The sequence below is a fragment of the Stegastes partitus genome, unplaced genomic scaffold (assembly GCF_000690725.1).
Source record: "Stegastes partitus isolate 25-593 unplaced genomic scaffold, Stegastes_partitus-1.0.2 Scaffold18, whole genome shotgun sequence".
Lineage (NCBI taxonomy): Eukaryota > Metazoa > Chordata > Actinopteri > Pomacentridae > Stegastes > Stegastes partitus.
This window is the reverse complement of record NW_007577749.1, coordinates 956,647-980,098: the sequence shown is the minus strand read 5'-3', so window position 1 is coordinate 980,098 and position 23,452 is coordinate 956,647. Positions and strand designations below refer to the sequence as shown.

General features: G+C 41.5%; 1 protein-coding gene across 1 annotated transcript in view; it reads left to right on the top strand.

Annotated features, from left to right (window-relative positions):
• vps13b (vacuolar protein sorting 13 homolog B) overlaps positions 1-23,452 on the top strand; it is a 324,549-nt gene that overhangs the window by 273,479 nt on the left and 27,618 nt on the right. The window contains exons 46-48 of the mRNA XM_008292112.1: positions 2,782-2,943; positions 19,423-19,578; positions 22,171-22,437. Coding sequence (XP_008290334.1) covers positions 2,782-2,943; positions 19,423-19,578; positions 22,171-22,437 — 585 coding nt within the window. The remainder of the gene's footprint in view (positions 1-2,781; positions 2,944-19,422; positions 19,579-22,170; positions 22,438-23,452) is intronic.

Here is a 23,452-nt window from a genome sequence, read left to right as displayed (position 1 = left end):
CCGCAGGGTCACCGTTGAAACGTAGAGAAGATTCCTCAACTACCACACAACTGAAACCTCAACACCCAGGCCTGGTCACAACAGACCGCCACAACCAGAGCAACTGGAGCACTTCCAGATGCATAGTAATAAATAGAACGAAAAGACACTTCTTGGTACAGTATATGGTTGTAATTTACAGTCATATAGCAATCATCAGTAATAATCGGCAGTTCTAGTCTTAGAAAATGGGCTGCTGTTGTTTTTGCAATAATCTTTTTGCCATTAGCAAATGCACACACCTAATAACTTCTCATTAAGTGTTCTGTCTATTCTAATGTACAGCATGTCCCCAAGGAAGCAGGCTCACTTCCTTCTCTTCCTCATCTCTTTGCTTTACCTAGAACTTTCAATTAAGTCCTCACAAACTTTTGATATAGTATAAAAGAGATAAGCGATAGTATAAAACTGAGGTGTTTTGCATTTTTTAGCTGAGTTCCAAAGGTGAAGGAAAAATGAATATAGAATGCTGTTCTTTTTATTTCTTCCTCTTTTGACTCTTGCACTCAATAGCCCCATATGGCCCCAACCTCAAGATCCCACCGCTCTAACCTCAGGCCCCATGCCTCCATTTTCAATTGTCGGTCCCCAGCCCCACTCTCAGTCTTTGCTCCCCCAGCTTTTAACCCCAGGGAAGTGGCTTTGGTGGAAAGCCACACAAAAGCCCAGTAGTATTTACACACTCTGCTTTCTCACAGAACGTTCACAGGCTGTTACATGTGCAATTGAGACAACAGGAATTTTTCTCCTGTTGTTTTTTTTTTTTCTTCTGTTCTTCTCATCTTTGAATGATTCTCTGCTTTACTTTGCAACCGGAAAGAATGCGATACAGAGATCATTTTCCTTGTTGTAGTTAGATGGTTGGACTTGGCCATGTGCAGAAGAATATATTGGTGTTTTTAGATCTGATTAGAGTTTCATTACATCCCTTTTATAGGTTTCACTATCAGCTCCATAGTGTCTTGTTTCATGTGTGTTTTTCTTGAGTGGGTGTCAATATTTACAGTCTCTTTTCCAGACATTTTATTGTACCTTGTCATTTATATGTGTGCCATTGTACCATGCAGATCTGGGTGAGACTCTATGAAAACTAAAGTAATTGTATCTGGGTGGATTAGGGAAAGGGATACTTTGATGCCTAGTGGGCCTGTCTGAAGAAGAAGTTGTCATCTTGTGCTCTTTAACAAGATATATGTGTTGACTGTTTAAATATCTTTGTCTTAATGTTTGTCCACCTAAAATCCCTAGATAGACAGAGAGCGACTATGATTACCGAAGAAAGCTTTTCTGATGTGTATATCGCGTTGCCTTGTGAATCGTAGCAGAAAGATGATACCATCAAAGAATGGGCTTAGCAATGGCATCTTAAGATGGCAGCAGGAAGTTTGTAAATCGCAGTGTCAGATTCGAAAGGGAGCACAGATAGTGTTCCACTATAAAACTGGAAATGGATTTGAACCCACTGCCACAGCTGTCCCATCTATATTTTGCTCTCTCTACCTCTCTCTCACACACACATCTATCATCAAGTGTTCTTTTAATGGTGTAAACTTTCCCATCCGTTTTCAATAGCATCAACAACCCCAGGACCCTGAACGTGCTTGGCAGTCAGACTCTAAGCTTTTACTGCCAGCCTCTTTTAACCATCAACCATCACCCCCCCCTGCCATTTAAAAGTACACAGCAGGCTGGGGTCCCTCTTTGTAGGGATAGTTGAGTAGTTATTGAGAAGCTGTCTGAACTACAGTCATGTGCGTCAAGAGTCAAGGAGGGGTGTGCAGGAGAGATCACATAAGGGCCTAAGAGCCTTTGGAAGGAGCTCAAGTAAAACTTGCACTTGCACCCATGCACTCACTATCCAAGTCACATGCACATGTGCTGTTCTGAAATTGTGTACTTGAATTCCTGAATGCAAGAGATTTGACACACTTAACTCTCTTTCTGTTAAACCAGTGTTTTCAATAGCAAGCCAGTGAGCTCTCCTCGCTTGCATGCAAGGTGACGTATGAGCAGACAACATCCCTGTATAACTTGCACGATTTTCTGTGAGGCTTTCTCATTGAGCCAATACTGTAGGTGGGCCAAATTCCACCATATTGTTTTCTCCTAAAAAAAAAAAAAAACACAACATTTTGATGACATTTACTAACAGGAATGCCGACTCAGTGGCCCACTTTTTTCACAAAATTGAGAAGATGTCAGAAAAAGCCATGCACAAAAACCCTGAGTTATTTTTTGGACAAGCTGAAATTGCAAAGTCTGTTTATCTCCTCAACAACCCACATTTAGCTGCTCCAAAAAAGGATCTGAAAAAAATTTAACATTGCTAAAGAAACAGGCCACCTGGAGATTTTATGTGGGGCCAGAGGAGTAGATTTGGCCCTAAAGACCACTCTAAGTTGGTCCAACCTGAATAGCTGTCAGGCTATGACATGATCCACTCCCTGTTGAGGTTGTGTTGCTCCCACAGATAATACCACTCATACCATTCTCCTGCTGGTTGACATCTGCACCAAGATCTGCTCTTTTAAGACTGAGGATACATACATTGTTGACACCTGCATATGTGCTTATACATACACTACACATGTACTGTACATTGTCCACCCACCATAAATACACATACTTGGAAGTTTTTGCTTATTTTTTATTCTCAAACTCTCTTTCTTATGTCACCCCTGTTCCTTCTCCCATCTACCCATACCTCCTGGTTCTTCCCCTCTTCTCCCTGTTTTCTCTCAGAATGGGAACCCAGAGGCAGAGGAGCTATTGTATAGCCACTATGTCATCTGTAATGACACACATGAGACACTGCGCTTTGGCCAGGTGGACACGGATGAAAACGTGCTGCTGGCAAGCCTGCACAGCCACCAGTACAGCTGGAGATCCCACAAGTCCCCTCAGGTAGCACGCGCACACACACACACACACACACCTACACACACCTACACACACACACACACACACACACACACACACACACATATATACACTGTCCAAGGCCTGGGAGATATCTGGTGGCCCACAGCCTTGGTTTTGGTTGGATTTGAATAGAAACACGCACATCCAGAAGCATTGACACACATGGTATACAGAATAGAGTGGTAGCATGCAGTACATACACAGAAACATAATGCAAAGATTGTGCCTCAGTAAACTTGGGCACACACACTTTGGATCATATACACCTGAATACACATGTGAATACACACATGCAGTACATGTGTGGAAAAACAATGGCTTACACACACAAATTCATATTCATTGACTGAGGCATAAAAGTTCTGTCCACAGGCTCACAGAGGTGTATACACACACACGCACACACACACACACACACACACACCCCGTCATCAGTGCGCAGCCACTATCTGTGTGTTTCTGTCAGCATTCTCAGACAGTGCCCTGACAGCATTGTTAAAGAAGATTGATTATATTTAACCCTTTGTGGTTTTGAGGTTGAGTAGAGGGTGGGCTGGCGATCTGTGGCATATGTGTGTGTGTTTGGTGCGCACATGTTTCAGGACCCCCATGTGTTCCATGGCGAGTGTGAGAAAGTCAAGCTTGAGAAAAGACATGGCCATAATTGCTCGCAGTAAGTCAGTAAGTCAAGTTGTATTAATCATCGACCATGGTTAATCTGTGCTCTTACCTCACTCTCGCCTGCACACACACACACACACACACACACACACACACTTTGTGAGTGGCAATCTGGCATATCGGCAAAGTGAACCTCACATCTCATTTTAGCAGTGAGTCAAAATGACCTGTATTTTCAAGGATATTTTGGATGAAAGATTGTCCGAGTGGGCCAAATATCATCATAGATGAAGAATGTGATTCCAAGATGGTTCTGTCATGTGTTATTCCTTCATGTGTTTGTGGTATATGAAATATGTGTTCTCAAGATGAACATGATTTGTGAAACTAGATAAATAAGAAATAGTCCAGCTTTGCCAAAAACACTCAGCTAACTTTGAGCTTGATGATAAAAAGCCTGCCAATGTGTCCTCCTCAGCAAATTGTAGCAAACACTCCTAATTACATTTTGGGGTTATAAAAATAGTGACACTGATAAGAAAAAGGGTTGTATTTCTTTAACGGTTACTTGGTCCTGCAAGTGTGTTTTTGTAGCTCTTGCAAATCAGTTTCCAGGCGGAGTCATAAGTGGTTGTGCTGTTTTGCTTAAGTCCCATGATGCCGTGGAGTGTCTAAAACAACTCTGATCATCACAAGCCATCATTCCTCAGGCCCCCCTACTCTTTCTTGTAAGCGTTCCTTTTTCTATCTGCTCTCCACATGTAGCCCCCTGACGTCTCTCCTGTTTCAGATGTATTTCTAACCTCACCTCCTATTCTGTACTTAACATTTGACTTTTTCAGGTTCCATTTGTACTGTAATTGTATAAGTATATTTATTTTATAGCAAAACTTCAGAGCTATCATTTATTAACCCCCAAGTCATTTGCATATCATATGCAACAACAACTAGCTGGGATTAAAAGACTACATATATACTTGAATGTAAATTAAAGTGACAAAAATGTACATTATGCTTAACCGGCAATTACATTATATAACAGTCACCAGGAGTTTATCCTCCCTTGTTTCTTTTTTAGGCCTGTATATGGGGGGCCAGTCAATCTTTGTTTGTGTCACCCATGCCTCTGCCTATTATCCAAATCCCAGGTTTTAGTACATGACCACTTTTTTTTATTTTTTTTTTTTTATTAGGAAATACTGGTTCAGAGTTCCTTCAAACAGGGCTGGCCATCGTTCTTGTTTAAATGATGGACCTCAACCTACTGATGACATTTGTGTCAGGTCAGCTGTCTGTTCTGTCCTCACACTGATTCAGCCAGAAGACCTGTGCTTTCTTCCATTGTGCGGTTGTCTGGGTTCCATTTAGAGCCATAGCCAAGTCTTGTTCCCATCCACTTTTTTTTTACATGCTTTCATCCCCTCCCCATCCCCCAATGCTCTAACCTTTCCAAGTACATCAGTAAACACTTTTTAGCTTGGGACCCACAATGCAATTAGCTCACTCATACTGGGAATACTCTAATGCTATGCATAGTATTCTGTGTCTTTTCTTGCCATGCACTGTAGGGACCCACCAGACACAGGCCAAACCCCATTTCAGGCCTCACACCCTAAGCCATAGGTTAGCAAACATAGCAGTACAACGTCCCCTTGATGTCGACTCAGTCCAGGTCTCTTTTTATTCGTGATGCTTCAACTCCATCAGCTCGATGAGATCAGTAGACCTGGACAGTCTCTGGCCTCCATACTGTTTCGGGGTCTCCTTTGGACATTTGTGCCTTTCTCTTAAGACTCTCCAACAACAGCACACAGCTTCCCAGCATTGTCCTTGTCCCTTTCTCAGTCCCCTGAGGCACAATCCTCTGTTCTTGTGGTTACAACCATGGTGGCTGAGTTCATTAGCTCTGCCCTGGCATTGGCCTCTACCTACATATCCTGTGCTGTCTTGGACTCGGACTAAAAGGCATCTTTGTCCTTTTAATCTCCATCACACCCCAGTAAGTGCTGTCCTCACTTTTGGGATCATGGCCTTGGATTACCCCTGAAGTCTTTTTCCACATCTGGCCTAGTCAGTTTTTTGGCCTTCAAGTCCCTTCTCTTTGTGTGTTACACAGCTGCCTTTGTGTACCTTCTACCTTCCTTACATTATCCATGGTCACATTGCTCTGTCAGCACCTCTGGTTTGACTCTGTTCCCTCTCCTGACTATCCTGACTATATACATAGCTCTCCCAACCCTAATTTTATTCTCCCATGCCTCTTTAAACCCAAACTACTATTATTGCCATTACTTTCCCCAGGGTTCATTTATCTCTACCTCCCAGCATTGCCTCTTTGCCCAACATTTACCCCACACCCCTCCCCCACACCCCACCCCCCCAAACACACACACACACACACACACACACACACACATACACACATATTAAAGTAATGTCTCCTCGCCCCTGGTGTTCATGGCCAATCTTGTCTTGTGTGGGAGGCCTGGGGCCTGTCGAGAAGGCAGGCCATCAGCCTGTCCTCATGGTTCTGGTATGATGTGCGTGTCCCAGCTGACCTGTCTCCCAGGCAGTCACATACACACACACAAGCCAGAGCTACTAATTTGCTGTTGTAAAGTAATCTATCCCTGTTTCTCTCTTGAGCTCCCCTGAGAACTCACTGGACATGAGATCATCTTGAAGAGAGGCGGATGAGTAGAGAAAGAGAGATTGTGGAAGTGGAGAAGGATATATGGGGGAAGAATGGACAGAGGAACATGAGAAATTCAAAATGAGGGTAGCACAGAGTTGCCAAGGAAGATACTGTACAGCCCTACTTGAGAAAAACAAGAGGATATGGAAAAAAGGAAGCAGGGGTAAAAGATGAGCCATTCTCTTAGCACTTACAGATTGGCTTAGAGAATTCTACAGTGGCAGCACAGCCAAAAATGTGTCTGCTTACTATCTTTTCTGTTCCTCCCACCTTCGCCATTTCTCATTTGCTTGTGCATCTGTTTGTGATGCAACAAACAGCCCATCAATGAAGTGTAGATAAGTAGCTTGCTACACCTTAAGTCCTTTACTTCTTTGCCCAGTTCATAAACACTGAATGAGTCAGACGAAAGAAAAAGACTAATAGGCAAGCTGTTGTTTCAGCTTGAACTAAAGCTGGGAGGCATATTTTAAGTCCTGCAATCTCCTGTGTGTGTCTTTGTGTGTCAGTGTGTGAAAGAAGAGTGCTTAATGTGTACAATCCTGAGCCATCTAACCACTGTACACTTCCCATGATGTTGACATACCTTTGAATGTCTGTCACTTCTCTCAGAAGAACATTCAAGCGGTGTGTTTTCGCAGTGAAACATGAACCTCAGCTCAGGTCACACTCCCTCTCACTGCTCCTCTGTTTCTCTTCCTTCCACCTTCTCCACCACTCTGTTTCTGCTGTCAGTCATAACCATGAGAAGCAGTGAAAGGGTTGATTGAGGCAGTCACGTCCTTAGCCTGCTGTCGTCTCACACTTGAGCAAACTCATACCCCTGTGTGCACACTGGGACCTACACATACACAGTGTGATAAAATGTTTCCTAAGGCCTGGAGTCTGTCAGGCCTCTTGGTCTAGTCTGTCTCTTTCAGGCTCAGCATGCCTTCACACCTCAGCATTTACCAGCCAATGTGAAAATGTTAATAAGCATAATCATGTTATATTACGTTTTTAAAAAGAGAGCAATAGATGGAAATGGAGGAATAAATACAGATAGATTGATACGTCTGTTAAGAAAACATCAGGATGATCTTGCATATAACTACACACGCTCTGTAATTACGTACAGTTTATATCTCACGCAAACACACTCACCGTCCCCACCCTGCTGTTTTTCAGGGCTCTGGCGTGTGGTGTGGTGTGGATGGTTGAAATATCTCGCTCCTCGGTACAGGATGCAGCCTGGCTGATGGAAATCCCTGTGGTTAGTGTGGTTAGCAGGGAGAGGGGCGTAAAAAGCCCCCTGGATTTGGGAAGGACTTTTTAAGTGCCTACAAGGAATATTCCCAATTTGAATAAATTTACTCCAGCAGCAGGCTTCCACAGTAGAGTTTTACCCTCTCTCTTCCCGAATGTGTGTCTTTGCATGTTAGTGCATTTGTCTGTGTGTGTGTGTGTATTTGGTATTGGGCCATGTGTTTATGTGTGAGAGTCAGCGTTGTGTTGGTGTGCGTGTGTGTGGTTCCCAGGGGTAATGTGCTGGAGATAGCAGCCCCAGACTATTAGTTTGCGGTTAGATTGGCCATGTTGTTGGAAGCAGGCATGACAGGGCGGTATTTGGTATGAGAGTGTGTGAGAGAGAGACAGAAGAGAGTAAAGGAACATTCTTACATCAGTGGAGGATATGTGCTCAGTTGTATGTGTGCGTCTTTATTTGTGTGTCAGTGTTTATGCATTAGGAGTTGCGCGTATAGTCTGTGTCTTGTTTCTTACTTGCCACAGTCTTATACAAGTGTTTTCAACTGAAAACAGTTCAGTGTTTACAGCTCATAATTCAAAATAAATTTATTAAATATGTATCTTGTCAAGTAAACTTTAATATTTCACTGTCCTGGCCCATTGTTTAAGAAACACTGCCCTCAAGTGAAGTGGTTTAGTTGCACTGTTCATCCAAGATTGTGGCTTTAACTGTTGTAGATTAGGCAGATCCTCAGGGAGATATTACCTCCAGTCAGGTCAACCCACTCACTGACTGATCAGACAAAGGGAAAGAGAAAAGCCGATGAAAGGGGCCGCTCTCCATTTTGACCCCTGGAGAAAACCTACACTCTCTTATTGTTTATCCTCAGAGCTGGGTTAGGTGCAGAAGTCTGACTGTATTAAACTGACATGTACTTACAGGAATTACGGAAGGTGAAGGTGAAAACTGTATCATTAGACACCGGTTGTACGTTGGCTGCTCACTGAGTTACAGTTTGATACTGGTTTGTGTCCAAGCTCACACTCATGTAGAGTAACATGAACTTGTGATTCATGAAAATCTTGCCCCCACTGAGTCATTATTAATTGTTCAAGACTGTAACAATACAGTCATCTATCCTGACGGTCACAGACACATTTCACCATGATGATTAATAAGGAAAAGCCTTTGTCAAAAAAATGTCAAATATATTGGTTGAATGAAAAAAATAGAAGTTCTTGGTTTTTACAACATATTGTGTCTATGGCAACAAGATACAAATTGTGTGTGAGTCAGTTCGTCAGAAGCTAAGTCGGTCCTAAGAGGCCTCCCCAGCTGAGGTTACAGCCTGACTGGGCTTTGGACAGTTCACATTCCTGAGCCAGGTTGTGTGGTAAATGTTGAGTGTGTACTTCTTAGTCAGCACAGCTCAACCAATATGCCAAAAAATAATAATAATAAAAAAAAGGAAAAGAAAGAAAATTGAGGAATAAATAATAAATACTCTTTAAAAAAAAAAAAAAAAAAACAGTTTAATTTAGCCAACAGAATGTTTAAAAAGCATAATGAAAGGTCAGCATTGTTAGTGTTGGTCCAACTGTGGTAGTCCCATCAGGTCCAGGCCAAACATGCTGGACCTATCTTATATTTACTTACATATTCACTTTGATTGCTTTCGAAGTTAGAAGCACTTAGCATTGTGGGTTTTTTTATGCAAGGTTGTGTGAACAGTGAATTTTGCATGTTGTCATTTTCCAAGTGTGGCCAATGCACCTTCTGTCAGTGGTAATATGGCTTTTCCTATACATGCTACCCACCACTCGCTCAGCTCACACATTGTGTTTTTATCCTGTTATCTGTAAATGTCTGGATATTTTTTTAAATGGCCCACCATAGTGACATACAAAGAAAGAATCCCAGTTTTTTTATTGTGAAGACCAAGGTCCGTGGCTTCAAGATGTAGCATGTGACTCAGGGCCAAACTTTTGTTTAACCTGTATTTGTGTCATTTATGTTGGCTATGACAAGATATTTTGATATTCTTAATGGAACTAATAATCAGCAAGATGGAATTACATACACACAAATCATTAAACCTGTCAGAGGTCACAGGTAATCTCATGTTTATGTTATCACTTTGTCATGTTGTATTACACTTCAGCGCCAGGGTGTTTTGGGCCTGTTATCCCTAGTAACTGTTCCATCCACAGCTGGACCTCCAGTGCAAAAGGCTATTAATTCTCAAAAGCTCACTGTATATATAATCCAAAGGCCTTGATGCATCACCGTACAGCAGGCCTGTATACACAATCTCTTGTACACCATTTACCCTTCCTGGTCTCCAAAGTATTTTTTGTTTGTTTGTTTTTGTTTTTTGTTTTGCTTGTTTGTTTGTTTTTTTGTTTTGAGAAATTGGCACTTTTGTGAGTATTTGTTCTTGGGAAATGTCACTGGAGAGATGAAACATTTTCTTCCAGCCTTGCTTGTTGGGAAAAGGCTTGATTAGTGATTAATACAATATGTCTCAAGAAGTTCTCAACCTCAAGTTTGTCTTATATTGCAAAGACAGAGAAAATGTTTCAACAATATAATGTTGCCAGTAATTTTTGAAATCAACGACTCTTGAATATTCTAGGAAACCATTCTCTTCTTTTTGTAACCCACCATTTCGTCCTCATCTAACCTTTAAAAACAATGTATTTCATTGCTCAGCTCTACACCAGCCAAGATTTTCATGAAAAATGTAGCGAGGACATTCTCCACCTTTCCCACATGCTTGTTCTTTTATCTCTGTATATTCCATTCTTGCTCTTCCTTCCAAACTGTACTCAGAAGCGTTTGTTTTCTCACTTTTACTGACATGATGTGAGCTTCGGTGTATATGTGATGAGCCATTAGTCTGTCGTGACTCTGTTTGTGTATATACTGTATATTTGAGTAATTCCACTGCCTATGAAGTTTGTCCCAGAGGAAGCTCTCCCTCTGACATGAGGAAATTCATTTAATTATCATGTTGATGAGAGCTGTGCTGCTAGAATCTCAGATTTGTTTTCCTATATAAATCTTTTTAAACATGCCAATGTGTTAGCAGTTTGCAAATTATGTTTTCATCCTCTCCATCAAATCCTTGGCCTCGAAACTACAACAAAGGGGCTTAAAACCATGGGTTGGAACCCTGTTTGGGCAGCAAAAATGTTTCTGGTTGGTCTCCACATGACAAAAGTGTTGGTATGTTTTAATGACCCTGGGCTGCTTTGCGACAGCAGATTTATTCAGTTGAGATCCCAGTCTTAACAAGTTCACCATCTCTGGTTGTACAATGATGTCAGTTACAGAATGCAGTGTCTCACTGTGGCCGATGTCTTTCATTAGTCAGTGAAGGTTAAAAGATAATAATAAAGTAATAAAAACCATGGAAGATATTTGAGTAAGGAGTCAAAAGTATAGCTGTGGTTCAAATCTGCAATCCTGTGATCTACAGTAAAATGCTGTTTAATGTTTTGCAGAAGCATTAAATCAAAAGGAACTGTATTTGTCAGGGGAAATCATTTCTCAAACAAAAATTAGATTAGGATTAGACTTGTTCAACACACCAAGCACTGCATAGTCACCACACAAATCGAAATATGCAGGTGGTGAGTTTCTTTTGGACATCATCTCCTGCCCACGGCTGTGAGTCCGCACCCCAGCTCGTTCTTTTCCATTGTGGGAACTTAACAACCTTGTGTTTCCACTTTGTTTTACAAACCGGAATGTTTTGAATACACGACATTGAAAAGGTGACATCAGGACAAAATGTTTTCATTTTCATAAGCTGTTTGGTACTGTTGTGGGATAGACTGTAATGGAATAAATGTGGCTCATATAACACTGTTTTTCATTCACGCGTGCAAGTAATGGCTTTTAAAACTCGGCATCATTAAATTAATAGAAGGGCTCCACCTGCAGTTACCCTCAGTTACCCTCTCTTTCTGCTCCATGTTGTCTAACCAGCCTACTGCTGGAGCTTCACACACAGGAAGGTGCAGGTGAAGAATATATGAGCATTGTGGTCCCACTGGTGCTGCCCTGGGTTCAGCACCATGGACAGTGCCCCTGTACAGTGCGGCCAGTCCCACAGGAGCAGCACTGGGCTGTGACTTAGGCATGGTGGGATCTGTAGTACTGCCGGTCACATTCACAGGACACCCATGCACGTAGAAAGGCCTTTTGTTGGATATCATGCTTGCACCATAGAAGAATTTCAAAAGAAGCAGCTATAAATATAAGATTAATTTTTTTGTTCTACTTATTAAATAAATATTATATCCCACATATGTTTGAAAAGCACTAAGAACTGTGTCAAGGTAGAGTCAGAGAAAGACAATAATGCACATGCGCTACTGGCACCAGGAGAAAACTCTTTCGTCTATGAGCATGTTGTGGTGATATGTTTTCCCATTTTTCTGGGCTTAAGTTTCATTACACAATCAACCATTCTGTGGTTAGGGGTAGCTGTACAGGGTTAACCCATGCTGCATTTGTTCTTTAGAGGGAGCGGCTGTGGTTTCATTGCAGTGTAGCAAGCCTCTCTGTAGTGAAGTGCGACATTGCATTGTACATTGCATTGTCAAAACCAGCGGAGACATCAATCGCATTCATGTTGTCTGAGTGAGGCTGCAGTCAGCCCACAGTCGCTGGCAGTTTAGAGGCGCTCTAGTTGTGGTCATGGTATGGGTGACTGAGGTCTCCCCTTCTCCTAGTCTGCCTGCTATCAAGAGCATACCACTTTTTCTTCATTTGAATGTCCAGTGTGTGTTTACTTGTGTTTGTTGTCACAAAGGTGTTTATGTACAGTATGTGTTAGAAGTCTGGTGGACTGGGCAGATAGAGAGGCTGAATGTCTGGGTGAATATTAGCCTGAACATGCTGTGATTGACACTATGTATGCTAGTGTTTGTACTATACACAAAGGATACAGTGACCAATTGAAAGTCAGTCATAACACGGTTACAGCAGTAACCAGGTCATAGTTACAGCTACTTAGAGCCATCTTTTTCAAATAAAACCACAGACCGAGCACTGCTTGCACAATCTAGCTCTGAAAAACAAATGGTCAGTGCTTCAGACTGGATTATCAGTAGAGGCCACAGTGTGTGTGACAGCTCACGCAGTGCAAAAAACATTACATAGCTTCATCGCTGTGGACCTCATTTAAGGGAGGAAAAATAACAATAATTTTTTTGCTCTGTGGCACAAATTTGGCAGATTGAACTTTGCTAGAGAACATGAGAAGAATCCTGTTGAATGTAAAGACCACATTGTTTGGTCAGATGAGAGCAAGGTTAATTTTTCTGGCTCAGATGGGATCCAGCATTAACCTAGCAGAGACTACCACAGTAAATGCATAGACCCAACAGTACAGCACAGAGGTGGGAGTGTGATAATATAGGGCTGCATGAGTGCAAACGGTGTTCAGGAAATGGCATTTCTAGATAGCACCATGAATAGATATACTAAAACAGTGGCTGACAAGATGACTTCCAGTCTCCAGAACCTTGGCAGAGAAGAAACATTAAAATGCAGTTACAATTTCAAGCACACTGGCAAAATCACACAGGACTTTCTAAAGAAGAAAAAAGTGAAAACTGTGTTTTGGCCAAGTATGTCACTTGACTTGAATCCAAAATTACAGCTTTGGGGTATTTTAAAGGTAAAGCTGGAAGGGCACAACTCCTCCAGCCAAGAGCACCTAAAAAAAACATTGTAAGAATGGCAGACCATCCCTCCAGAAATCTGTACAATTTATTGTGTTTTCCATGCCGAGCAGGATTAAGTCTGTCATCAAAATACAGGTGGAGATATGGAAGTATTAAAAAAGATGAAAGACTTGAATCTCATTAAAGCTAGGGTACACTTTATTGTGATTTTGTTGCATTGAGTTCCTACTGTGGGGCCTGTCTTTTCAATACAGCAAATCTAAAGTGTTAGCGTTCAATTCTGCATACAAGCAACTACCCCACTGTTCAACCAAGAAGTAATGCAACTGCTGTGAAGTGGAACAACTTTTAATCATTTGCGTGAAATTGCAAAACGTGTGTGTGTGTGTGTGTGTGTGTGTGTGTGTGTGTGTGTGTGTGTGCGCGAGAAAAACATACTGTACAGGAAGTTTCCTTCTTTTGTGTTCCTACAGCAGGTCATGGCAAGGTTTTTTTTATAGTTTTTTTTTGTTTGTTTTTAGACTGACACAAGGTCTCTGTCCTTCCAAGGGTTCTCGACCACTGACTCTTACATCCCCCCACCATGTGGTTTTCAAACCTCTCTCCTCCCAGACAGTTCTCCTTTTGTCAGTTCCCTTCATTTGGTGCAGGCACTTGCCGCGTCTGTGTCTCCTGGAACCCTTGAGGCCTTGGATGTCTAAGATGCCTTAGTAGAAACCAGAGGGAGAACTATGGAACAATGTTAGTCAAGCATAAACCTCTTAACGTCTCCTCTGTCAACCACGGACCCACACAATGCCTTCTCTCTGTACCTTCTTCCAGCTCTCAAACCGCTTCTTAGACTTGCAAATCTGGGCTTTGATGTTGCACTGCTTTGCTTCTTTTGTCAGAAAGAGGGAGCCAAGGAGAAGAGAAGCCTTGCAGACAGCTGTTAAAGCCACCATAATTCCCTCATGTTACGTGGGTTAGCCCTCACTGCCCTGGCATGGATGCTGTTGTGTCTCTCTCCCAGTCTCATATTTTTATTCACATACAAATTTTTTGTAAAGGACAAAGTAATCCATATTCTTTTGTTTTGTTGTCTGGGTATTAAACCTGTTTCTCATTTGTTAGGTGGCTAGCAAGCTCCTTGTTCCCAAAGTAATTTCACCAGACAAGACAGGCCTCTGTTCCTCATCCCCTTTTTTTCATGTACGTCTGTATAACATTAAATACGATCGGCAGTACAGAGACTTGTCAAACTATTTTTCAACTTTTGGTATATGACATTAAACTCACATGATTTTAATCAGCTATCTAAGGCTTGCCACAGCTTCTTTGGGCCTTTCATAAAAACTTGTGTGCAAAGCTACTGGTGTTGTTTATACCTCCACTCAATGTCCCTACGTCTCAAATCTCCTATTATGCTATTATAGTCTGAGTGAAATGGAATGAAGGAATGGTAGTAATGGGTAGACAACCAGTGACCACTGCAGCTTTGTCAGCCTGTCTGTGCAGCATCCAGGAATGCTGATTTACATCTCCACTGCGGATAGACACTTAATTTGTGTTATGTGTATCCAAGCACATTCCTGCCAGGGGACAATAGACGGATAGAGGTTAGAGTGGCAGGAGTGACTCGTTCTGTCTGCAGCAGCACATGGGTTAGAGGGATTTTTTGGTGTGTGTCTGTGTGTATGAGAGAGACTTTGCATAGCTCCTGTTGTTTGTTTTTGTCTGTCCATCTTTGCCTGTGCTCATGTTTGTCCTGACACCCACATTACCAAAGCAGACACTTAAGCCTTTGCCATATGAATGACCTAATGACTCTCTGTTTACTCCAAAGTTGTCATTGCTTTGGTTATGACTGGCTGATATATTACTGTCTTTTACAGGAAACCTTGTTGCTAATGATTTTCTCATGGGACAGGATTAAGCAGTGAAGCAGGCATTAGACATGACATCGTACCCAGGATGGAATTTGGCTGGTTCATTGACTCACTGAATATAGCTTACAGTTTAGGAGGGAGGTGATGGCAATTCTCAGAAGTTAACACCATTTCAGAATGTGTCAGTCACATGTTTGGGTTCTGTGTCTAGTTTCCATGGTAATCTGAAATCTGGGAGATGGGATTTCAAAAAGTTCATGTGGTACTGATTTTGCGAAAAGGCCATACATGGTCCCAACATGGTCTTTGTGGATTTTTATGTCATCATTCTGTCCATCTGATATTTTAGTGGACAGGTGTTCTCTGTTACTTTAAGATGACTCACTATTTCAGCAGTGTTTGATTTGAAAACATAGGTCAGCGCGTCATTCTGTGCTCAACATTCAACAGTGTCTTTAGTCATTTAACCATATTTGATTGTGTCAAAGTCAGTAAACCCAGTGGTAACATGGTACTACATCAAGTGTATCAAACTTCAGCTTTCAATATTTCTATAAGGCAAGTTATCTCAGTAGTGTTGCTATGCAGTCTGACCAAAGACATCAGAGCAAAAATCAGAGTTTATTCAAGTCAGGCAAGGCTGGACAGTCTCATTATCAAATCCATCACAAGATTCAGCTCCATGTAACTAAGATTAATCATCTATGACTTATTTAAATTACTATACTGGGACAAACGTGTAACTGTAAACTATCATTTTGATGCAAGCCTGGGAAGTACTGTCAAGCTGAAAGACTTCAGTAATTTATGTTCAGTTAAATTGTAAAGAATTAGGATGAATAATTGTATTTTGATTATTTTGATGATTGTGAAATGTGATTTATGTTTGTTTAGAGTGTTTTATTGATATAGCAGTACCATTGGTCAAGTCAAGTCCAAAGAATTTGGATTGTCAGGCTTCCAGCCAGAGTTATTATTGGAAAGCAACAGTATGACACGACCTTTAGTTAAAGCCTGCTCACTATCAGTCAAACTGATAACGAACCATACATATTCCAATGCAGTCACAAAATGACAATAGTTTGTGTGGTTGCAACCACAAACTCAGTTTAAAATGCTCATGTAGATTACTCTGGTACCAAAGCAGGAGCCTTGCAATATGCACGAGGCTAAATGTTACCATCAACTCACCATAATATCAATCTCTCCCTGGGGATGAAAGGGAAACGAAGAGAGATTGAGATTTCAATTTCACATTTCTTTCTCACTCAATACCCAACTTGGGGAATTCTCTTAATATAACAGATGGGTTCTTAGTTGGTTTTGGACGAAAAGTCTTCATCTCCGAGCCAGCTGCTGAGGGTGAGTGTAGGAGTTTCTAAAAAGATTTATTTGCCGATGAGATTAAACTTTAACTACAATCTGAGGTTACAAGCTGAAGGCTGGTTTTCCTCAAATCGTTGTTTTTGTGAAGATACTAGTAAAGTATCACAGAGTTGATATAGATATTGGAGATGAATATTTTTCTCGTTATTGTCTAACTAAAGTCTCAGTCATTTCTTTGAGGCTTTTTTGAAACTAGGAGATAATTTATCCTTTCATACTTTTCCTAAGTTTTTCCTATACGTCAGTTTAATTTTGTTTGTCACCTTCACACCGTGGCCAAGGTGACTAACTATACACTACAGGCAGTTTTGGCCTTCTTTCTCCTGTAAAGCCCTGGGAGGTATTTCATCATTTTGGTTCTTGAGGTCATAGATCTTAAAATTAGAGAGCAGATGTGTTGGTTTCTTCACATGCCCGAGGGCACCACAAGCAAAATGAAAAACTCAGTGAAAGATTAACTCCTGCTTGAGATGATTGCAGTGTCCAGTTTTAGGCCTTGTACATCTATGTTCGTCATGTATTCAGTTTACACTTAGAAATGCTACTAATCAAAGAGCAGTGTGATCAGTGATGAATTTCTGTTTCAGAGTAAAGCTCATGTTTTTTCAGATACACTTCGGTTCACAGAGTTCGCCAATTCAGTTGAATATTTGTACTGTAAGACATGGCTTACTTCATGTGCATAAAACAACTATCTACATGTGGTTAACTGGGTTTTCTCAGTGTCACAAAAGTTGGAATATGTCACAAAGAGGCAAAACAGCTTCTTATTTTTCATTCTTGTTGTCCTACGTGTCCAGTTCATCTGTGTCACTGCTGTTATTTTTTCTTTTACTGCCTGAGTCAGAGCCGTGATGAATTAAAACAAAAGCGGCAGTTGCTTTTTGAAGTTTGAGGAGAGACGTTATTATGACTTCTCCGTTAAAGGTCAAGTTGAGCCACAGGCATGATAAAGTGCACAGAGAAAAAAGGAAGGAATAGAGAAGTGTTGAAATAACAAATCCATCCTCGCAGATGGTGCTAAGGCGTAGCAGGGACCTGCAGTTTGCCACCACAAGATTTGAACCATAATTTGTTGTTTTCTTGTTTCGCTCAGAATCTGAAGACTGAGGCCAATACAAAGAATCTAAGGCAGGTTTTCAAGTTGTATGCAAATTAAAAGGTTTCCAGCTCATCAGGAGCAGGGCAATGTAAATTGAGACTGCGAGCAGAATTGCAGAAAATCCCACAATACAGTTATTTTCAATGTTTTCCTCAAACCACCGTGATCTTAAGTGGACTTGATTATACTGTTGGTGCTGGTTTAGAGAATCATCTAGTGGTTCTCCACCCTCAGGCTTAACCTTAACCTCTGCCACCTGGCTGTTTACACCACTCGCCACTTTCCCTGTGAGTAAGTCCACTGAGCAAGAGATCTGAGAAACTTCAGTCATTTCCATGCAGCCAACAGGGAGGAGTGACGATGTTGAAAGAAAGTGAATTCAGGCTTTGATTAATAATGTTATTGTAAAGAAATCTGTCTTCAAACAGTGAGGAAAGACTGCAGTGGAGAGAAACATAGAAGGTCTTGACCAGGGTCCCCCCCTGCTCTTTGACCTCAGAAGTAATTTGTTTTTCTTTAAACAGATTGGCTAAATGTTCAGCACGTTGGAGCAACGACCCAAAGTGTAAATGTCCAAAAATGTGTTTCAGTGTTTCAGTCTGGTCGCAACTCCTCTGGGAGATTGTTGAACCCGTCCCTCCCCCCACTGCCTGTCTCCCCTGTCTTTCTAGACTCTGTCTTGACATTCTTTGTTTTTCTCACGTTCTCTCCCCTCCCTTTCTAACTGTTGCAAGTTTGATGTTGTGTTGGCAGCAGGGCTGACACATAGAGTTCAGTGAGGTGGAAGGTCAGCCATGCTGCCTCAGGAGGGGAGAAGGCTTTAGATCTTCTTGCATATTTATGATTCTCCTCCCGTATTGTGACCATAATCTCATGACAACACTCACATTGTTTGACAAATGAGTTTCCTTGTCATGTAGAGCTGAGTAACCAGTGATGAAAAGTGGACAGATAGTCTGTGAATGACCCCACTGCAGTGCAGGTATGATGGACATTTAGCCAGCCCACTTGCCTTTTGTTGTGCATGTTTACGAATTTAAGTGGAGGGGGCATGCAGCAAAGACTGTAGCAATATGCAGTTCATGATACTTTGATTAAATCTAAGTCAGTGCATTGCAATGTGTATATTGTGTAACTGGGAAAGCAATTAAAACAGCGGTCTACAGACTGTTTGCAGATACAGATGTCGTTGTCTTAGAAATCATGCCTCTTCACATATTTTCAGCCCTGCTGCCATGTTGAGGCCCACAATACAAGGAATTATGTGGAAAATGGTTGGAAAATTGTCACCACTGTAAAGTTGTTTGAATGTCAGAAGACGGGACAGCATCTGTTTATTGCTGTCATCTTGAGTCTGTGTGTTTACACCCAGCCACACACATGGATGTGCTCCACATTGAATTGATGGATATGAAGCTAAAAACATTGAGAGCCAAACTATGTGCCTCTTATTTAGATGTGTGGAGAAAAGTCTTCCACATCCAACCGCACAAGTGCACACACACACACACACACACACACACACAGACACACACACGTGCACACAAACGTACACACACGTGCACACAAACACACACACACACAGCCATAATGATCTTCCACATCAGCTGTTTTCCACCAGCCAGTTTATTGTGTGCGACCTTCCATTTCTACTTCCAACAGCAGCAGGCCTGTTCAGCACCAGTAAACAGGAACTTTGTTGTTCTTCTCTCCCCCCTCCTTCCAGAATCCTCTAAACAAAGACTCTTGTGTTTACTTGCCTTTTGCTCGGGGTAAATAAAGGGCAAGAAGACTAACCTCTGATGTCTGGTGTCTTCTGTCTCTGTTTTTGTGTGTGTATCCTGCTCTGTCCCATTCTGCAGCTGCTGCACATCTGCATCGAGGGATGGGGGAACTGGCGCTGGTCGGAGGCCTTCAGTGTGGACAACGTGGGAACTTTACTGAGAACCATTCAGTACAAAGGCCGCACCGCCTCACTTATCATCAAGGTTGTGCAGCTCAATGGTGTCCAGAAGCAGGTACTGCCAGTTTTTGATGATTCCCAGTTCCTGTTAAATAAAAGCTTTGAGAAAATATGCAAGAAAAGAGACATTTCAGTAACATCTTATTTACATTCTTCACAGGAAATCATATAAACATTATAAATGTCTTTTCAGCTATAGTACCTAAGATATTAGATATGGGAATGAAAGTGTTACATTTGCTGTTCGAGGAACATGTCTGGTTTGCCGAAAAAAAAGTTGCCCACCGGCTTTTTCCAGAGCTTTCCACTTCATCTCGGGGCCTTCATCAGCAGATGGAATTTGTTCAGTTGTCATGGAGTTGTCATGTTTCATATTGCCTGGTAAATGTCTTCTGGCATACAGAAAGTTGTACTTTTTATAATTCTTCTAGCCACATCAGGGTTGGTCAGAATGGTTATAACTGAAGCTTTGTAGTTAGCTTAAGCAATAAAAGGAGAGATAATGAAGAGCATTACCAACCCCAGATTTAATTGGCAGAAAATCCCAGGCATAAGATTCACATTACTAGCTACACTTTATAATTGACAATAGAACATTTGTGGTGCAAGTACACCACAGAAGTAAATAAGGACCAAAGTTTTCATCTGAAAATATAGGAATCCTGCAGAACATCGTGCTGGGGACCTGTAAAGGAAGATCTACACTGAGGACAGGAACACTTTAGGCTTGTTTGTCTCTGCTACGTAACGGACGAAGCCTGGCCTTTTTCCCTGTATCTCATTTCAGGATGAGCACTTTTTAATTTGCATTTTTTCCTGTTTCTATGTTATGATTTAGTAGTTGCTTGGCTAGCAACAGATTGTATTCTGTTTTAGTCAGATCTGTTTTATAGAAATAAAACCAAAGCTTATGAACTTTAAGCCATCCAAAAATGCAATGAGTTCCATTGATCCACAAAGAAGATCACAGGAAATCACAATCCAGCATAAACCAAATCATAAACCAGAAATAGGGATGAATCATGTTTGATTTTTTTTCCACAATTACAAGGCAGTTGCTGTATTCCTGAAAATGCAGAGATGCCATCAGATTATAGCTGTGACACTTTGTTATGTAAATAGTGTCAAGTGTCACACACGTCTCCCTCTCATCCTCCAGACAAAACAGACTAGGCTTCTCACATTCCTGCCTCCATCTGTCCCAAACTTTGATTACATCTTGTTTCCATCGGATCCAATGATAGACTATGAGCATTGGTCACATCTAATTCACAACAAAAAGCCTCAGAGTGGGACAGCTGCTGCCACTACAGAGGAAGTTGGCTCCTGCCTCCATGAACATACCTCAGCTCATGTTTTCTTTTTTAGGGGGGCTTCATACTTAAAGTGCTACAAACTGCTGTCCTCTCCCTCTGTGTCTTGTTTCTCTATGGTCTTTTATTGTAAGAACCTCCTAATTACTCATATTGGTCCCGTATGTTGACTGTTAAATATTTATAAAGCTCTCTCATGTAATACCACATACACACACACGCACACAACTAGCACTTTAAGGCCTGTGGAGAACACTTGCAAAGACAGGTGCATTAGAGCTACTGACAGTTACTGTCACAATCCATTATTGTGTTGAGTATTTTTTTAATCAATGATTTCACGTGTAAAATGAATATAATGAGCTTACATTATCCTAAATGTAATGTTCAATAATACTTTTTTTTAAAGCAACAAATAATGCAATCTTTTTAATACTCTCTAAAACATGCTTTCTCCTATTCTCTTACAGAAACTGTGCAATGATGTGTGTGTTTGTTTCAGCTAGCTGCTGACGTGACAGTCTGTCTATAAAAGAAAAACGAAAGATTAAACAAAAGAAAGATTTAATAGAGGGATTTTCTTCATGATGTAAGACTTGGGGTGTTTGTGTGCATGCTGTAAATGGACTGATGACAGTGACTGTAGAAAACTGTCAGACAGTTAAGAACCCTGCAGAACCCTTTGACAAGAGCACAGACTGCAGTCGTCAAGTTGAATTTGAAGTTTTTCACATGTTAATTTTTTGCAGAACATTTGATAACTTTCCTGATTATGGTAAAAATGTGCAATGCAACCCTATTACTCAACTATATATTTTCCACACAGTAGAAATACTGTGTATTCTGGGCCTCAGCTTCAGTCAAAGTGCTTGTGAGCTGGCAGAACAGCAGCTGAATCCCTTTCCCCTTACCTCTTTCTGATTGCAGGATTGTTTATCCCCATAGCCACATGATGATGATTATTGTGTCTTTCTCCTCTCTGTGATGCAAGTTTTTTTTTATTTTTTTTTATTGCAATTTTCCTGTTGAGAAAAGCTATACAACCTTATCTAGTAATTGTCACACACGGTATACTTGGAAAACAGATTTCTTTTTGTTTTTTATTGTCTCTAATTTTTTACTGACACCCTCTATCATAATGACACCAGCTTGTGAAAACAGACCCTGCAACTGTAGGGAATAAGGTCATTCTGCTGTGTTGTTCTCAATGCTGAACACAGTGTGTACTGTAAGTGCATCTCTGTTTGTTAAGACTCTGTGTGTATAGCCTTCTACATGGGAAGAGCAAATGATTTGTAATTGTGGCACTTCTCTTACGAAACCTTCTCCCACAGGTAATAATCTGTGGACGGCAGGTGATGTGCAGCTACCTGACACAGGACATTGAGCTGCGAGTGGTGCAGCACTACGTGGGTCCTGACAGTCAGACGGTGGTTAGAGAACACTGCGACTGTCTGGAGGCAGGAGCCAAGATGCCTTCCTATGTGCTGGAGGATGCAGAAATGACAGAACTGTGTGTGAGAGCTCGAGGAGATGAAGACTGGTCCCAGGATGTCCAGCTGGAGAGGAGGGACAAGGGCAGCAGCAGCTCTGTTGTACAGGTAGAACAAACCAAAAAGACTTAAATACATGAGGTCAACTAGAGCTCACCTTTTGTCTAGTAAAGCATTTCCCAAAGACCAATCTGAACGGTCTTTACTGATGGAGGCTACCTTAGGTATAGCAAATGTCATTTTTGAAGAGACGTCTTTAATGTGGATATCATCTGTGTATACCAGCAGATGAAAAAGCACATTTATTGACTGTAGTAGCTGTATTGCATATGGAATTGTCAAAATGAAAGCTGTTGAATGTGCTTGCAAACACAGATACGCACACATTGCACACACTACCACTTCTAACCAATTCTCCATCGACACACACACACACACACACACACACACGCACACACATGTTTGGAGCTGGTGACTGGACCACCAACTGTGACCGGATCCTCTTCTCCTGGGTGGCCACAGTGGCAGAGCTTCCATGCTGCTACTCACTGTTAGAGAACAGATTGCGATCTTCCCCTCAGATAGGCTTACAAAGACTCTACAACCAATAACCCGACCATGTTGAGAGGTAGAAAATACAGTTTATGCTCTCTCATAACAACACTAACCATAGACAGGAAACACTAGCTGATATGTGGGCACAGGGAAAGGCTTTGAAGGCACTTTCACACCACTGGTTTAGCGCCAGCTCTGTTCCTGATGTTGCTCTTGTTCTTGTTTTTGTTGTTGTTCTGTCTTTCTTTTCTTTGTCCCTCTTTTTTTCTTTTTTCTTTACAAGCCTTTACAGTTAGCCAGTCTACCTCTCCAGCTTCTGTGTGTGTGTGTGTGTGTGTGTGTGTGTGTGTGTGTGTGTGTGTGTGTGTGTGTGTGTGTGTGTGTGTGTGAACATCTTTGATTCTACTCCAACCTCCGCTGTTATCTCTTCTCTTAAGACGGCCATTCATTACACATAGGGTTGGCTCCAAATGAGAGAGCTGGCTGGACTAGTAGCTGAGTTTTTAGATCTCTCTATCTCTGTCTCCTGCTATTTCACTCTTGTGTTTCCTCCCTTTGTTTTACACTC